The sequence below is a fragment of the Fistularia commersonii genome, chromosome 5, assembly GCF_037954325.1.
Source record: "Fistularia commersonii isolate RoL2024-O1a breed Wild chromosome 5, RoL_Fcom_v1.0, whole genome shotgun sequence".
Taxonomy (NCBI): domain Eukaryota; kingdom Metazoa; phylum Chordata; class Actinopteri; order Syngnathiformes; family Fistulariidae; genus Fistularia; species Fistularia commersonii.
The window spans coordinates 179,670-190,000 of record NC_141288.1 but is presented as its reverse complement, the minus strand read 5'-3'; the positions used below and the strand labels follow the sequence as shown (position 1 = coordinate 190,000).

The 10,331-nt window shown below is 60.5% G+C and overlaps 2 protein-coding genes across 4 annotated transcripts in view; both read right to left on the bottom strand.

The window, feature by feature from the left end:
• LOC147233713 (protein-methionine sulfoxide oxidase mical3b-like) overlaps nucleotides 1-4,882 on the bottom strand; it is a 13,465-nt gene extending 8,583 nt beyond the window's left edge. The window contains exons 1-13 of the mRNA XM_086147371.1: nucleotides 3,673-4,882; nucleotides 3,338-3,545; nucleotides 3,146-3,262; nucleotides 2,966-3,067; nucleotides 2,719-2,874; nucleotides 2,550-2,650; nucleotides 2,018-2,275; nucleotides 1,824-1,939; nucleotides 1,619-1,745; nucleotides 1,327-1,420; nucleotides 1,102-1,249; nucleotides 658-854; nucleotides 1-93 (exon numbers count right to left, since the gene is read on the bottom strand). The exon at nucleotides 1-93 is cut by the window's left edge and continues 32 nt beyond it. Of these exons, the coding sequence (XP_086003497.1) occupies nucleotides 1-93; nucleotides 658-854; nucleotides 1,102-1,249; nucleotides 1,327-1,420; nucleotides 1,619-1,745; nucleotides 1,824-1,939; nucleotides 2,018-2,275; nucleotides 2,550-2,650; nucleotides 2,719-2,874; nucleotides 2,966-3,067; nucleotides 3,146-3,262; nucleotides 3,338-3,545; nucleotides 3,673-3,918 (1,963 nt within the window). The 5' untranslated portion in view covers nucleotides 3,919-4,882. The remainder of the gene's footprint in view (nucleotides 94-657; nucleotides 855-1,101; nucleotides 1,250-1,326; nucleotides 1,421-1,618; nucleotides 1,746-1,823; nucleotides 1,940-2,017; nucleotides 2,276-2,549; nucleotides 2,651-2,718; nucleotides 2,875-2,965; nucleotides 3,068-3,145; nucleotides 3,263-3,337; nucleotides 3,546-3,672) is intronic.
• A 466-nt stretch (nucleotides 4,883-5,348) lies between these two features.
• svopl (SVOP-like) lies at nucleotides 5,349-10,273 on the bottom strand. 3 transcript variants are annotated; one of them, XM_086146094.1, is made up of 16 exons: nucleotides 10,061-10,273; nucleotides 8,688-8,833; nucleotides 8,398-8,489; nucleotides 8,173-8,271; nucleotides 7,944-8,015; nucleotides 7,732-7,856; nucleotides 7,591-7,654; nucleotides 7,351-7,476; nucleotides 7,073-7,201; nucleotides 6,930-7,003; nucleotides 6,609-6,805; nucleotides 6,365-6,476; nucleotides 6,209-6,290; nucleotides 6,051-6,140; nucleotides 5,876-5,989; nucleotides 5,349-5,777 (listed from the first exon to the last, which is right to left on the bottom strand). In XM_086146094.1, exons 2-16 carry the CDS (start codon nucleotides 8,818-8,820, stop codon nucleotides 5,766-5,768), a joined length of 1,521 nt encoding a protein of 506 aa, XP_086002220.1. In that variant the 5' UTR covers nucleotides 8,821-8,833; nucleotides 10,061-10,273; the 3' UTR covers nucleotides 5,349-5,765. The 3 variants fall into 3 exon arrangements, with proteins under 3 accessions (XP_086002220.1, XP_086002218.1, XP_086002219.1); XM_086146092.1 differs by having other exon boundaries at nucleotides 5,876-6,140; XM_086146093.1 differs by having other exon boundaries at nucleotides 5,876-6,140; nucleotides 6,930-6,997.
• Between the last annotated feature and the right edge of the window lie 58 nt (nucleotides 10,274-10,331).

The following is a 10,331-nucleotide window of genomic DNA, read 5'->3' as shown; positions in this document are numbered from 1 at the left end:
TGCGTTCCAGGGACAGAGTCCGTCCCAGTCGGCTGAGGAGGCAGGCGGGCGTCAGGAAAGCCGCTCTGACGTCCGCACTCTGGGTCAGACACCCTGGACGCAACGTAGCATCACACACACACACACACACACACACACACACACACACACGTCAAATTCAGTTGTTCTGTCACTCCTTGTCGGTCTGTTTGCCGACGTCTCTGGCTTTATCGGACACAAGCCTTGCAGGTCCCGGACCTCCAATCAAACCTTTTCTGAGGACGGCTCTCCATCGAACCGTGCGACTGAGGTAAGATTAGCTAAAATGCTAAGCTAAAACATCCAACTGGACAACGGAAGGATATTGTTTTCTTTTGCACGGGTTTATCGTTAGTGCTGTCCGTCCTCCGGACGAGCCGGGGAGTCTCTGAGACGGCAGGTCTCCGAGTGAGACTTCGGTCGGAGCTGGAGCCTCCATGCTCTCCGCTCTGCCGTGACAGTAAAACTCGTTTCCCTTCATCTGAGGAACCCGCCGGGAGAGTGTTCGATCTCCGGCTGAGGGGCAGAAGGCAAGTTTCTGCTCTCCGAGGTTCTAAATGGAGCCCGAATGTCTCGGCGGCTTCCCGAACAGCTAACGTTGGACACTTAGTGTTAGCGGGGCTGCGGTTCCCGTCTGACCTGCGGGGGTCGGGGCGTCTCGCAGCAGCTGGTAGAAGTGGCTGAGGTACATCACCATGGCGAGCGGGTCCGGCTCGCCCGCCGCCGTCATCTCCTCCACCGTCATGGGCGGGGAGATCCCCAGCTCCCTCTCCGACGCCTCGAAGCCCAGACGGGCGTTGGCCTCGGCCGCCGCCGGGTCCAGGCCGTCGAAGTCGCTGCGCGGCGGACAGGAGGTCGGGGGTCGCGGAGAGGAGAACGTCAGGGCTCCGCAATCAAGAAAACAAAGTGACGCCCCGTCTTCTCCTGCTCCTTCTCCAGACCAACACACAGTTTATAAACACACCGGCGACTTTTGCTCTTGTGTCGCAGGACACACTGATTCACGGAAACATCCTGCGGCACGAAGGGAACATCGATAACTGATGGGAGCGAGAAGTTCAATAAACGCTGCGTCGGGCTTACAGGACGTCGGGCCTGAAGCGGTGGATCAGGGCGCACAGGGCCAGTCCGCTTTTCCAGGAGGACGTCAGGTCGCTAACAGCGACGCCGCGGTAACCGCTGGTCTGCTCCTGGCACCAGGCCAGCAGCTGATTGGACCGAGAGAAGGACTCTGATTGGACGGAGATGAAAGGCGGGTGAGGCCGACCGGCCGGGTTCCGCATGGAAACACAACTCGGCGGGACTCACCTTGTCCGACGAGTCCGACCGCCGGCGGGCTGGGGATGTCGTCGCGCGACACGTGGGGCCCCGCCTCCTCGTCGGTGTCCATCAGGTGTCTCACCTGGAGACCAACCACAAGGACGGGGCCGCCGGCAGAGTCACCCAGCTAGCGCTCCCCAGGCTAATGCTAATAGACCTACTCCAATGATACCTTGGAGATCATTGTGTGGCAGCGGCGGAGGGACGGGACGCAAAACTACAACACAGCGCAGTGCGGCAGGACAAGTGTGTGTCCGTGTGTGTTTGTGTGTTTGTGTACCTGTGCGGGTGTGATGCTCAGCGGCAGCAGGTTCATGTATCTGCTGCTGGGGTCCAGCGAGTAGCAGCCGAGGTTCCTCTGCATGTTCTCGGGGTTGGTCTGGGGCAGCAGCCGGTAGACGCTCTCCCTGAGGAGAGACCGCTTTGAGTCGGGTCGTCCCAGGTCGTCTCGGGTCGGGGGTCAGAGGTCGCGAGACCCGTCTCACCTCTCCGCCAGGACCTCCAGCGGGGCGTCTCCTCTGCTCCATCTGCAGACCATCCAGGAGGCGTCCAGCGCCGCCAGGAAGCCGCGGGCCACCCCGGTCCCCATGGGCCAGAAGGGCTGCCGGGGTCAGACGGGTCAGACGGGTCGGACGGGTCGGACGGATCCGCGGGCTCGTCCCCCCCGAACCCGTCTCACCTCCAGCAGGCTGTCCCCCACCAGCGTGACCAGCAGGCGGTGTCCGCGGCGCTGGCGGATCACGGCGGCGTGCTCCGACGCGTACATGCACGTGAAGTCGAACATGGCCACGTCCGGCTGGCCGCGATGGTTGACGGCAAAGTCCAGGGACGGAAGCTGCCGATTGGTGGAGAAGTCGGCCGCCTTCCGGGCGAACGCCTGCAGAGCGTCCTGGTCCACGTTACCCCGAGAGAGGAGCGAGGCCGTGTCGGCAAAGTCCTGGAGACACGTTAGCCTAGCTTAGCGTGAAGACGGGAGCCGTCATCTCGTGCGACATGTAAGCGAAGCTCACGAGAGCCAAAAAACGCCCCCCCCGCTCACTGTTAGCGGCTGAAACGCTAACGTTAGTTTGATCTGACACGCCGGGATTAGCCTCCTGGGTTCACTCTAATGCTAGCCAAATTGGCTGATGATGGGCCGAGCCCGAGCTCCTCACGCTAGCCTGGCCGGCGCTGAGCGTAGCCTTTCATGCTACGGCGGTCGGCAGCCGGACCTGTATGATGACGCCGTTCTCCAGGAGGCTCTGCTTCTTCGCCGTCATCACGAAGTAATGCGTGTCGTCCTTGTAGTAAACGATGTTCTCCAGGTCGATCCCTGGAACGGATCGCGTTTGAGAAGGCTAGCACGGCGGCTGACGGACGGGTCGAGGTCAAAGATCAGACCTGTTTCTTCTCGCAGGTCCTGGAAGAACCTTTGGTTGAAGATGAAGGCCACGCCGCTGATCTCCTCCACCTTGGCCTCTGCCGTGCTGTTCCTGTTTTTGAAGTTGGCCGTGACGGCGATGGCGAGCTTCCCTCGGAACTCCTTCCTCCCGAAGCCTGTCGGGACCCGAGTCTCCGGTCCAGACCTCCACGCGGAGAGGGAGCTGCTAACAGGCTAGGCTAACAAGCTAGGCTAACGGACGCTCACCTGGCAACGAGTTCCTGCGTCCGTCAGCCCCGATGATCACGTCGAACTCCAGCTGGCTGACGGGGTGAGACTTCGGGCTGACCTCCAACCTCCAGCCCACCCCTGACGGACAGACGGACAGATGAAGTTCTCGCTCGTCTGCGGTGAAGCCCCGCCCTCCCCACGGCCGGTGCTCCTCACTGTGTCCGCTCTGGTTCTCCGGCGGCTCCAACAGCTGCTTGAACTCCACGTTGACGTGAACCTCCACCCCCAGCAGCAGCGCCACCTTCAGCAGGACCAGCTGCAGCTGACGGATACCTGCCGACGGGAAACCGACTGGAAGCCCCGCCCCCTTCGAGCCGCGGCGGCCCGACGGGAGCGGGCGGCACTCACTGATGTGGTCGATGGATCCGGCGCAAAACCTGCCGTAGAACTTCTTGGCGCCGAGACCCCGCAGGTCGTGGATGGCGAAGGGCCACAGGTGGAGAACGTTGTTCCTGGAGAAGGAGTCCCTCTTCTCCAGCAGCACCACCCGAGCCCCGAGGAAGGCCAGCTCCACCGCCGCCCGCAGGCCGCACGGCCCCGCCCCGATCACCACGCACTGTCCAATCACAGCGCAGAACACGGCGTCACGTTCGAACGTGGCCTCGCGGCCCCCCTTCGCATCCTGGTTCTGACCGTCTGAAGGTCCCGAAGCCGGAGCCCCTTCCCGGGACGGGTCCACGTACCGTGGTGTCGGAGCAGGCGCCGCCCCGGTAGTCCTGCTGCTCGGCCCGCCTCTCCAGCTTGGCCCACAGCGCGTTGGCCCTCCAGTAGTTCAGGCGGCGCCTGATGGTCCGGAAGAGCGGCCGCTGGGCGCCGCCGTCCAGACGCAGGTGGTCGCAGAGCTGGGCGAAGGAGCGCAGCGCCGCCCTGCAGGTGGACGCCGACACGAAGCGGTCGAACAGCTCCTGAGCTCCGCCCTCGTCGCCCATGACGACGGCGGGCCGGCGGGTCGGCGCGAGGGCGGAGCCTCCCGCCGGTGACGACGCACGCCGCCTGCGGCCCGCCGTCTCACGGGACCCTGGAAGACAAACGGGTCTTCATGGCGCCCGTCCGAGCCGCCGTCACCGCCGACGGTGAACAGAGAAGAAGGTCTTCTGCTCCGGAGCGTCGGCAGGACGGCTGACGGAGCTCGGCGCCCCGCGGAGACTCGGCGGGCCGAGCGTGACCGCAGGGCCGGCTGTAGTCCAGATCTCCTGCTGGGCCCTGCAGGGCTCCGGGACGCCTCCGGTCCTGACCTCCTCCGACCAGGACACACCTTCTGCTCCGGGCTCACTGTGGTCCTGATGTCCTCAGACCCTCTCCGGGCTCATTGAGGTCCCTGTCATCGGGACACCAGTCAGCACCGATCGGACCCGGCAACAGAATCCGCTGAAGGACTTGAAGGGGTTAAACAGATCATTCCAATGCGTGTGTGTTTGCATGCGCATGTGCCACACAGACACACACACACACACACACACACACACACACACACACACACACACACGCTCAAACACGCACGCACGCACGCACACACACACACTAACACGCACACACGTCACTACCAGCCTCCAGTGTCTGAATGTCTTGATTCTTCTGATTCTCTGAGTCCCATTCATGGAGAGACGTTCTCTGAGAGGAACCGGTCCTGGTACCAGCAGACCCGCGGCATCTACTGGACCATCTCTGAAACCTCAGAACCAGATCTGCTTCAGTCAGTTGTGTTTGTTAATCTGATGTTCCTCAGGAACTGAAAGAACCAGATGACAACTTCCATGTGAAGCTCCTCAAAGACAGCAGAAGGTTCAGAACACCAGGAGCACAACCTGCCCACTGAAGTCCAGAAGTCCAGAAGTCCACGCCCAGGGCTCAGACATGGAGACGCAACGTCTGATCAGACCAGGCACACAGCTGAAGCTCACATAGGAATGTTCATATTGCACGCACACACACACACACACACGCACACGTAGACACACACACACGCGCACACTTCTATCACACATGAAGAAGCAGCATGTTTACTCACAGCTCCTCAGACGCTGGGCTCCATCTTCAGCTGCTGCTGGTCCACCTGCCCTTTAAATCCACCGTAATCACACACACACACACACACACACACACACACACACACACACACACACACACACACACACACACACACACACACACACACACACACACACACACACACACTGAGGTCACGGGGGGCGGAGCCTGGGGACAGACAGATTACTGTCTGAGCTAACGAGCTTAAGGAGAGCAGATCAGGAGTCGGAGATCGGGACCTTCTGGGAGGAGGAGCGGCGCCCCCTGCAGGCAGGTGCAGGAGGAGCAGGAGGCCGAAACAACCAAAGACCACGCAGGAGGACGAAGGTGTGCCAGAGTTGTGACTTTATTCTACAGACTGAAACCTTCTCCTGGAAGCAGGAAGCCGCTTCAACCTCCCTGAGCTCCGTTTCTCCTGCCGCAGATCGTCCGCTCGTCCTTCGTCGCCGCGAAGAGGAAAAACGTCTCCGGGGAGGGAATAGACTTGAAGAGGAGATATTTGGTGACCGTGAAGGATCTTCTGAAACTTCCTGAGCAGACGGGTGTGTGGAACCCCTGAGGCTGCTCTCCGGGCCATCAGGCGGGACCTCGGCGGAGACCAACATCTAAACGGCCGCCTCCGCGGGGACGTCGCCAGGGCTTCCTCTAGGACGCTGGACAGGTGGCACAGATCAAGAACAACAAAAGTGGAGCAGAAGTCCGATCCTCATCCCACCGGAGGACCGCAGAACCAGAACCAGAGGAACCGTCAGGAGTTTTGCTGAAAAACAAGGAGGGAGAGGCTGAAGGTGCGGCGGGCCGACGGGAAGCCGGCGGACGGAGTCCTGGAGTCCATGAGTTCTGGAGTCCTGGCCTCACCAGCAGCGCTCGTCCACGGGTCTCGATGGGCAGCAGAAGAACCCCCAGGGCGCAGAGCAGAGAAGCCCCCGCGAACGGGCTGAGGGCCAGGACCACCGAGTGGGACATCAGCACCTGAGGAACATCGGCCCGTCAAGCTCGCGGGGAAACCCAGGAACCTGCTGCGCCTCCTCACCTGGGCGATGAAGGGGGCGATCATTCCTCCCACGCGGCTGAAGGAGGTGCAGAAGCCCATCCCCAGGGAGCGGGCCACCGTCGGGTACACCTGGAACACAGAACCCCGCTGAGATACCGCAGCCCGAGGCCGGCAGGAACCGGGCGCCGCTTCGCTACCTCGGCGGTGTAGATGTAGACCACGTTGAAGTTCATGGAGACCAGAGAGCGGAGCAGGAACAACAGGAAGGTGAAGCCCATCCTGGAGACACAGAACGGTGACGGACGGGAACCCGGAGGTTCTCCTGCGCGGAGACGCCCCGCCTGAGGCCTTACATGGTGGTGCAGATGTTGATCAGCATGAAGAAGATGGCCGACATCATCTGCAGTAGCAGCAGGGTGGTCCTCCTCCCGAAGATGTTCAGCAGGATGATGTTCACGGGGATGACTGGCAGCGACCGTGGACGGACGGACGGAGAGACGGACAGACGATGGTGTTTAATGAGCGGAAGGTCCCCAGCGGATCTTCTCAGACTCGGCGCCCACGCCTCCCCAGATACGAGGTCCAGGCGAGACTCACGTGCCACCTCCCCCAGGGAGCTGACCAGCAGGGTCTGGTAGTCGTCCCAGCCGAAGGAGATGCAGAAGCAGCGTCCGTCCCGAAGCGTCGGTCCCGCCCGGCGCCGTCGATCGGCGTCCGTCACGCAGAGCAGGTTCTTCTCCAGCAGCTCGGAGCTGCTGAGGACCGAGCCGTAGTAGGACAGGGAGGCCACGAACCTGGGACAGGACGGAGAAGGTCTCTGAGGACTCCGACCCGCCCTGGTCCTCACCGCGCCGCCTCGTCTCTACAGGACCGGCTCGGTCCGGGATCTCGAGGTCCCGAACGGCGGCGGAGCCTCACCATGAGTACCAGAGCAGCAGGGAGGTTCTCCTGAAGGCGGGGCTGAGCAGGAGCTTCCAGCTGCCCCTCTGCTCCTGAAACACACCAAACGTTCAGACCTTCTCCGCCCGCCCGCCCGCCGGCCCCGAGACCCTCCGACGCACCGGAACGGGCTCCTCCAGCCGCCCCGGGGGCAGCGAGGCCCCGTTCATCACGGCGATCCGTCGCAGCGTTTCCACCGCGGCGCGCACGTTCCCCGCCGACACGTTGTACCGGGCCGACTCCGGGACGAACTGAGGGCAGAAGAAACATCCTGGATGAGGCAGAAGGTCCGCTGGAGACACGACGGGCGGAACCCTCGGCCCGGCAGCACCGGCCCGAGAGACGGAACCATGAGACGAGAGTCCAACGTTCTCCGATGTGGTTTCCAGACGGCGGGAACCTTGAATAGGAAGATGAGGATGATGCTGGGGGTCACGGAGATCCTGATCATCCACCTCCAGCCCCACACCGGGACCACCAGCATTCCAAGGATGATGATCAGCAAGGAGCCCAACATCCAGAACACCTGACACACACACACACACACACACACACACACACACACACACACACACACACTCCTTTGGGTCGCCGGCTGAGAAGGCCAGAATGTGTCCTTGAAGGTTTTGCTCCCACTCACGGTGGCGAGCGGCAGCAGGACGGCTCGGTGCTTCGCTGGGATGAACTCCGTCTTCAGCACAAATCTGCAGGACAAAGGTAACGGTATGGTGACTGTGTGTGTGTGTGTGTGTGTGTGTGTGTGTGTGTGTGTGTGTCTGACCCTTGGGACACTCCAGCCACCCCACAGCCCACCATGCTGCGCAGGAACACGAACCAGCCGTAGGACGGGGCGAAGGAGGTGAGGAGGGAGAAGTAGGCGCTCCAGATGAAGCCCCCAAACGCCACCTGCACGCACAAACACACACACACACATTTTAAAACCACAAGAAATAAAATGCTGTGTGTGTGTGTGTGAATGTGTGTGTTTCTAACCGTCCAGCGTCCATATCGGTCAGCTATGTATCCTCCAAGAACGCCACACAACATGAAACCCAGAAACACCATCTGACACACACACACACACACACACACACACACACACACACACACACACACACACACACACACACACACACACACACACACACACACACACACACACACGATAGAATCAGATACTGAGTGACTAACGAGCAGGTTAATTGATTGCCTCGTTAATCACCGTGGAAACCAGCGCCACCTGCCAGTCTTCCAGACGCCACTCACAGCGGATCTCCGGAGACACCACGGCCAGAAGCATGATCTCCATGGCCTCCACGATCTGGGGGCGGGGCCACGGGCAGAGGGGGCGGGGCCACCATCATTGGGCAGATTGTAATATTGTCAGTATAAAATCATCTGATGTTTTTTAACGTGGTGTGTGTGTATGAGTGTGTGTGTGTGTTACATTGGTGCTCCCCATAATGAAGAAGAGCAGGACATGGAATCTTCCAAAGCCAATGGTCTCCACGGCGTCCTCCACGGTGAACGTTGGGTCAGCTGACGATGAAGAGTCATGATGTCATCAAACCTCTGACCAATCAGAGGGCCTCCTCCCCTCCCCTCCTTCCCCATGTTCATTCGCACCAGTCAGAGAGATGAGTCGGGAGGCGACAAACCCCAGAACTGTTCAGTGTGTGTGTGTGTGTGTGTGAGTGTGTGTGTGTGCGGCCGAGGAACACGAGAGCTTCCACTCACCAGGGTTGTTGTTGAAGCCGAGGTTCTGCTCCGTCTTCTGCTGCAGCTCCACCTCCTGCAGCCGGACGGCGCTCACCGGCTGCTTGCTGCTGGGCTCCATCTGGGGGGGGCGGGGGTGGCCGCGGCGCCACATCGGACCCCCGACCCTGAGGACGGACCGGGTCGGACCTTTCAGAGCTCAGGTGAGGAACATCTGCGCTCGCTCATGATGGAAACACCTTTGACCTCAGGTCTTCAGCTCAAAGGTCATCTGGTCTCTTTGCTTCACAGACCAGCTTCTGCTCCTCTGTTAGGATTTTGTGTCATGATTGTAACGCACTATGTTTCCATGCATTCGCCGTATTTACTGTTTATTTTGCTTGTGGTCCTCGTGTGACGTGAGGACACTCGCGCCAAGACAGGGACTTGCAAAATCCAACACAGATTGTAGAATCTCCAACCTCACAACAATATTTCAGTATCGACTGCAAAGACTGTGAAACTGTAACTGCGAGACCTGGATGTCAAGAGATGCACGACCCCGTGCTTCTCCGACGACGCCCCGCGGGCGATGGATCGGAGCCGGGGGTCGCAGGGAGCCCTTATCAGGACTTCTTCCCACCCGGTTTGACGAGGCCCCAGGTGCCCACATTCCAAGAGACTGTGAAACCAGGGGGTTTTACACTTGTTTTGATCAAGAAGTATAAAATGAACCTGACCCTTTGGATCGGGGCCGGAACTTCTTCATCTACACATTCGTCTGGACGTTACTCAGCCGGTGTCTGGAGGAGCCGACGGATCCTCGCGGGGTGACATTCCTTCTGACCTGACTTTCCTGCCATTCTTGCCTTGTTAGTTTCTGGCCGTCGTGATGTTTTTCCCTGAATGATAATGTGACCACACCGGGACAAGGAAGTCCGGTCCCGTGGCGGGAGACACAAAAACGGACACTTCTACTGATAAAAGATCTTCTACCGCCTCGACTTACACCACTGCTAGTACTGCTACTATTTCTTCCTCTAGAACCACTACATCTTCTTCTACGAACCCTGTGAGCAGTACGTACAATGCAAATACACACTGTGTGTGTGTGTGTGTGTGTGTGTGCGCGCGTGCACCGCGACTCAGATCCGGCTCCTCTTCCTTGGCGTGGAGGGCAAACAAAGGCGTGAGCGCCGTGCGGGCAGAGGAGCTGCGCCGAACTCCGTTCAAAAAGCTGCCGATTTAAGCGGCCGGTCTCCAGCGGCGTCGGTAGCCGTGGAGCGAAGCCGCGGCTTCCGGGCGCCCGAGCGGCCTGGAGCGTGATATACGGTGCACGACCCCGGGGCCGAACATGCACCGACGTCGTTTTCTGCGGATTCGCGCGGTTTCTCTTGAATTTCGAGGTTTCCCACCTGAAGAGGAGGCGAAGATCGAAAAGCGCTGTTTCCCCAGCGGAGTTTGGTTGGCGGGGCGAAGCCGGTCGTGTGGCGCGGAGGTTCCGGGTTCCTGCTTTCGGCTTCTGGACCCGCCGACGCCGGTAAAGTCGGTTAACTCACGGAAACGGACGCTCCGGTCGCGCCCTGGTCGTAGTAGGTCCGACCTCCGGCCTTCATCTGCAGACCAGGTGTTTCCTTGGCGGCCGGGGGCGGGGCCAGGGGCGGGGCCGGGGGCGGGGCTTGGACC

Excerpts from the sequence above, each read along its gene's own strand:
- svopl (XM_086146092.1), bottom strand. The coding sequence starts at position 8,820 with ATGTGGCGCCGCGGCCACCCCCGCCCCCCCCAGATGGAGCCCAGCAGC. Across the intron at positions 8,490-8,687 it reads CGGCTTCAACAACAACCCTG|CTGACCCAACGTTCACCGTG; the intron begins GTGAGTGGAAGC and ends CTTCATCGTCAG. Across the intron at positions 6,806-6,929 it reads CTGCTGCTCTGGTACTCATG|GTTCGTGGCCTCCCTGTCCT; the intron begins GTGAGGCTCCGC and ends GTCCTGTCCCAG.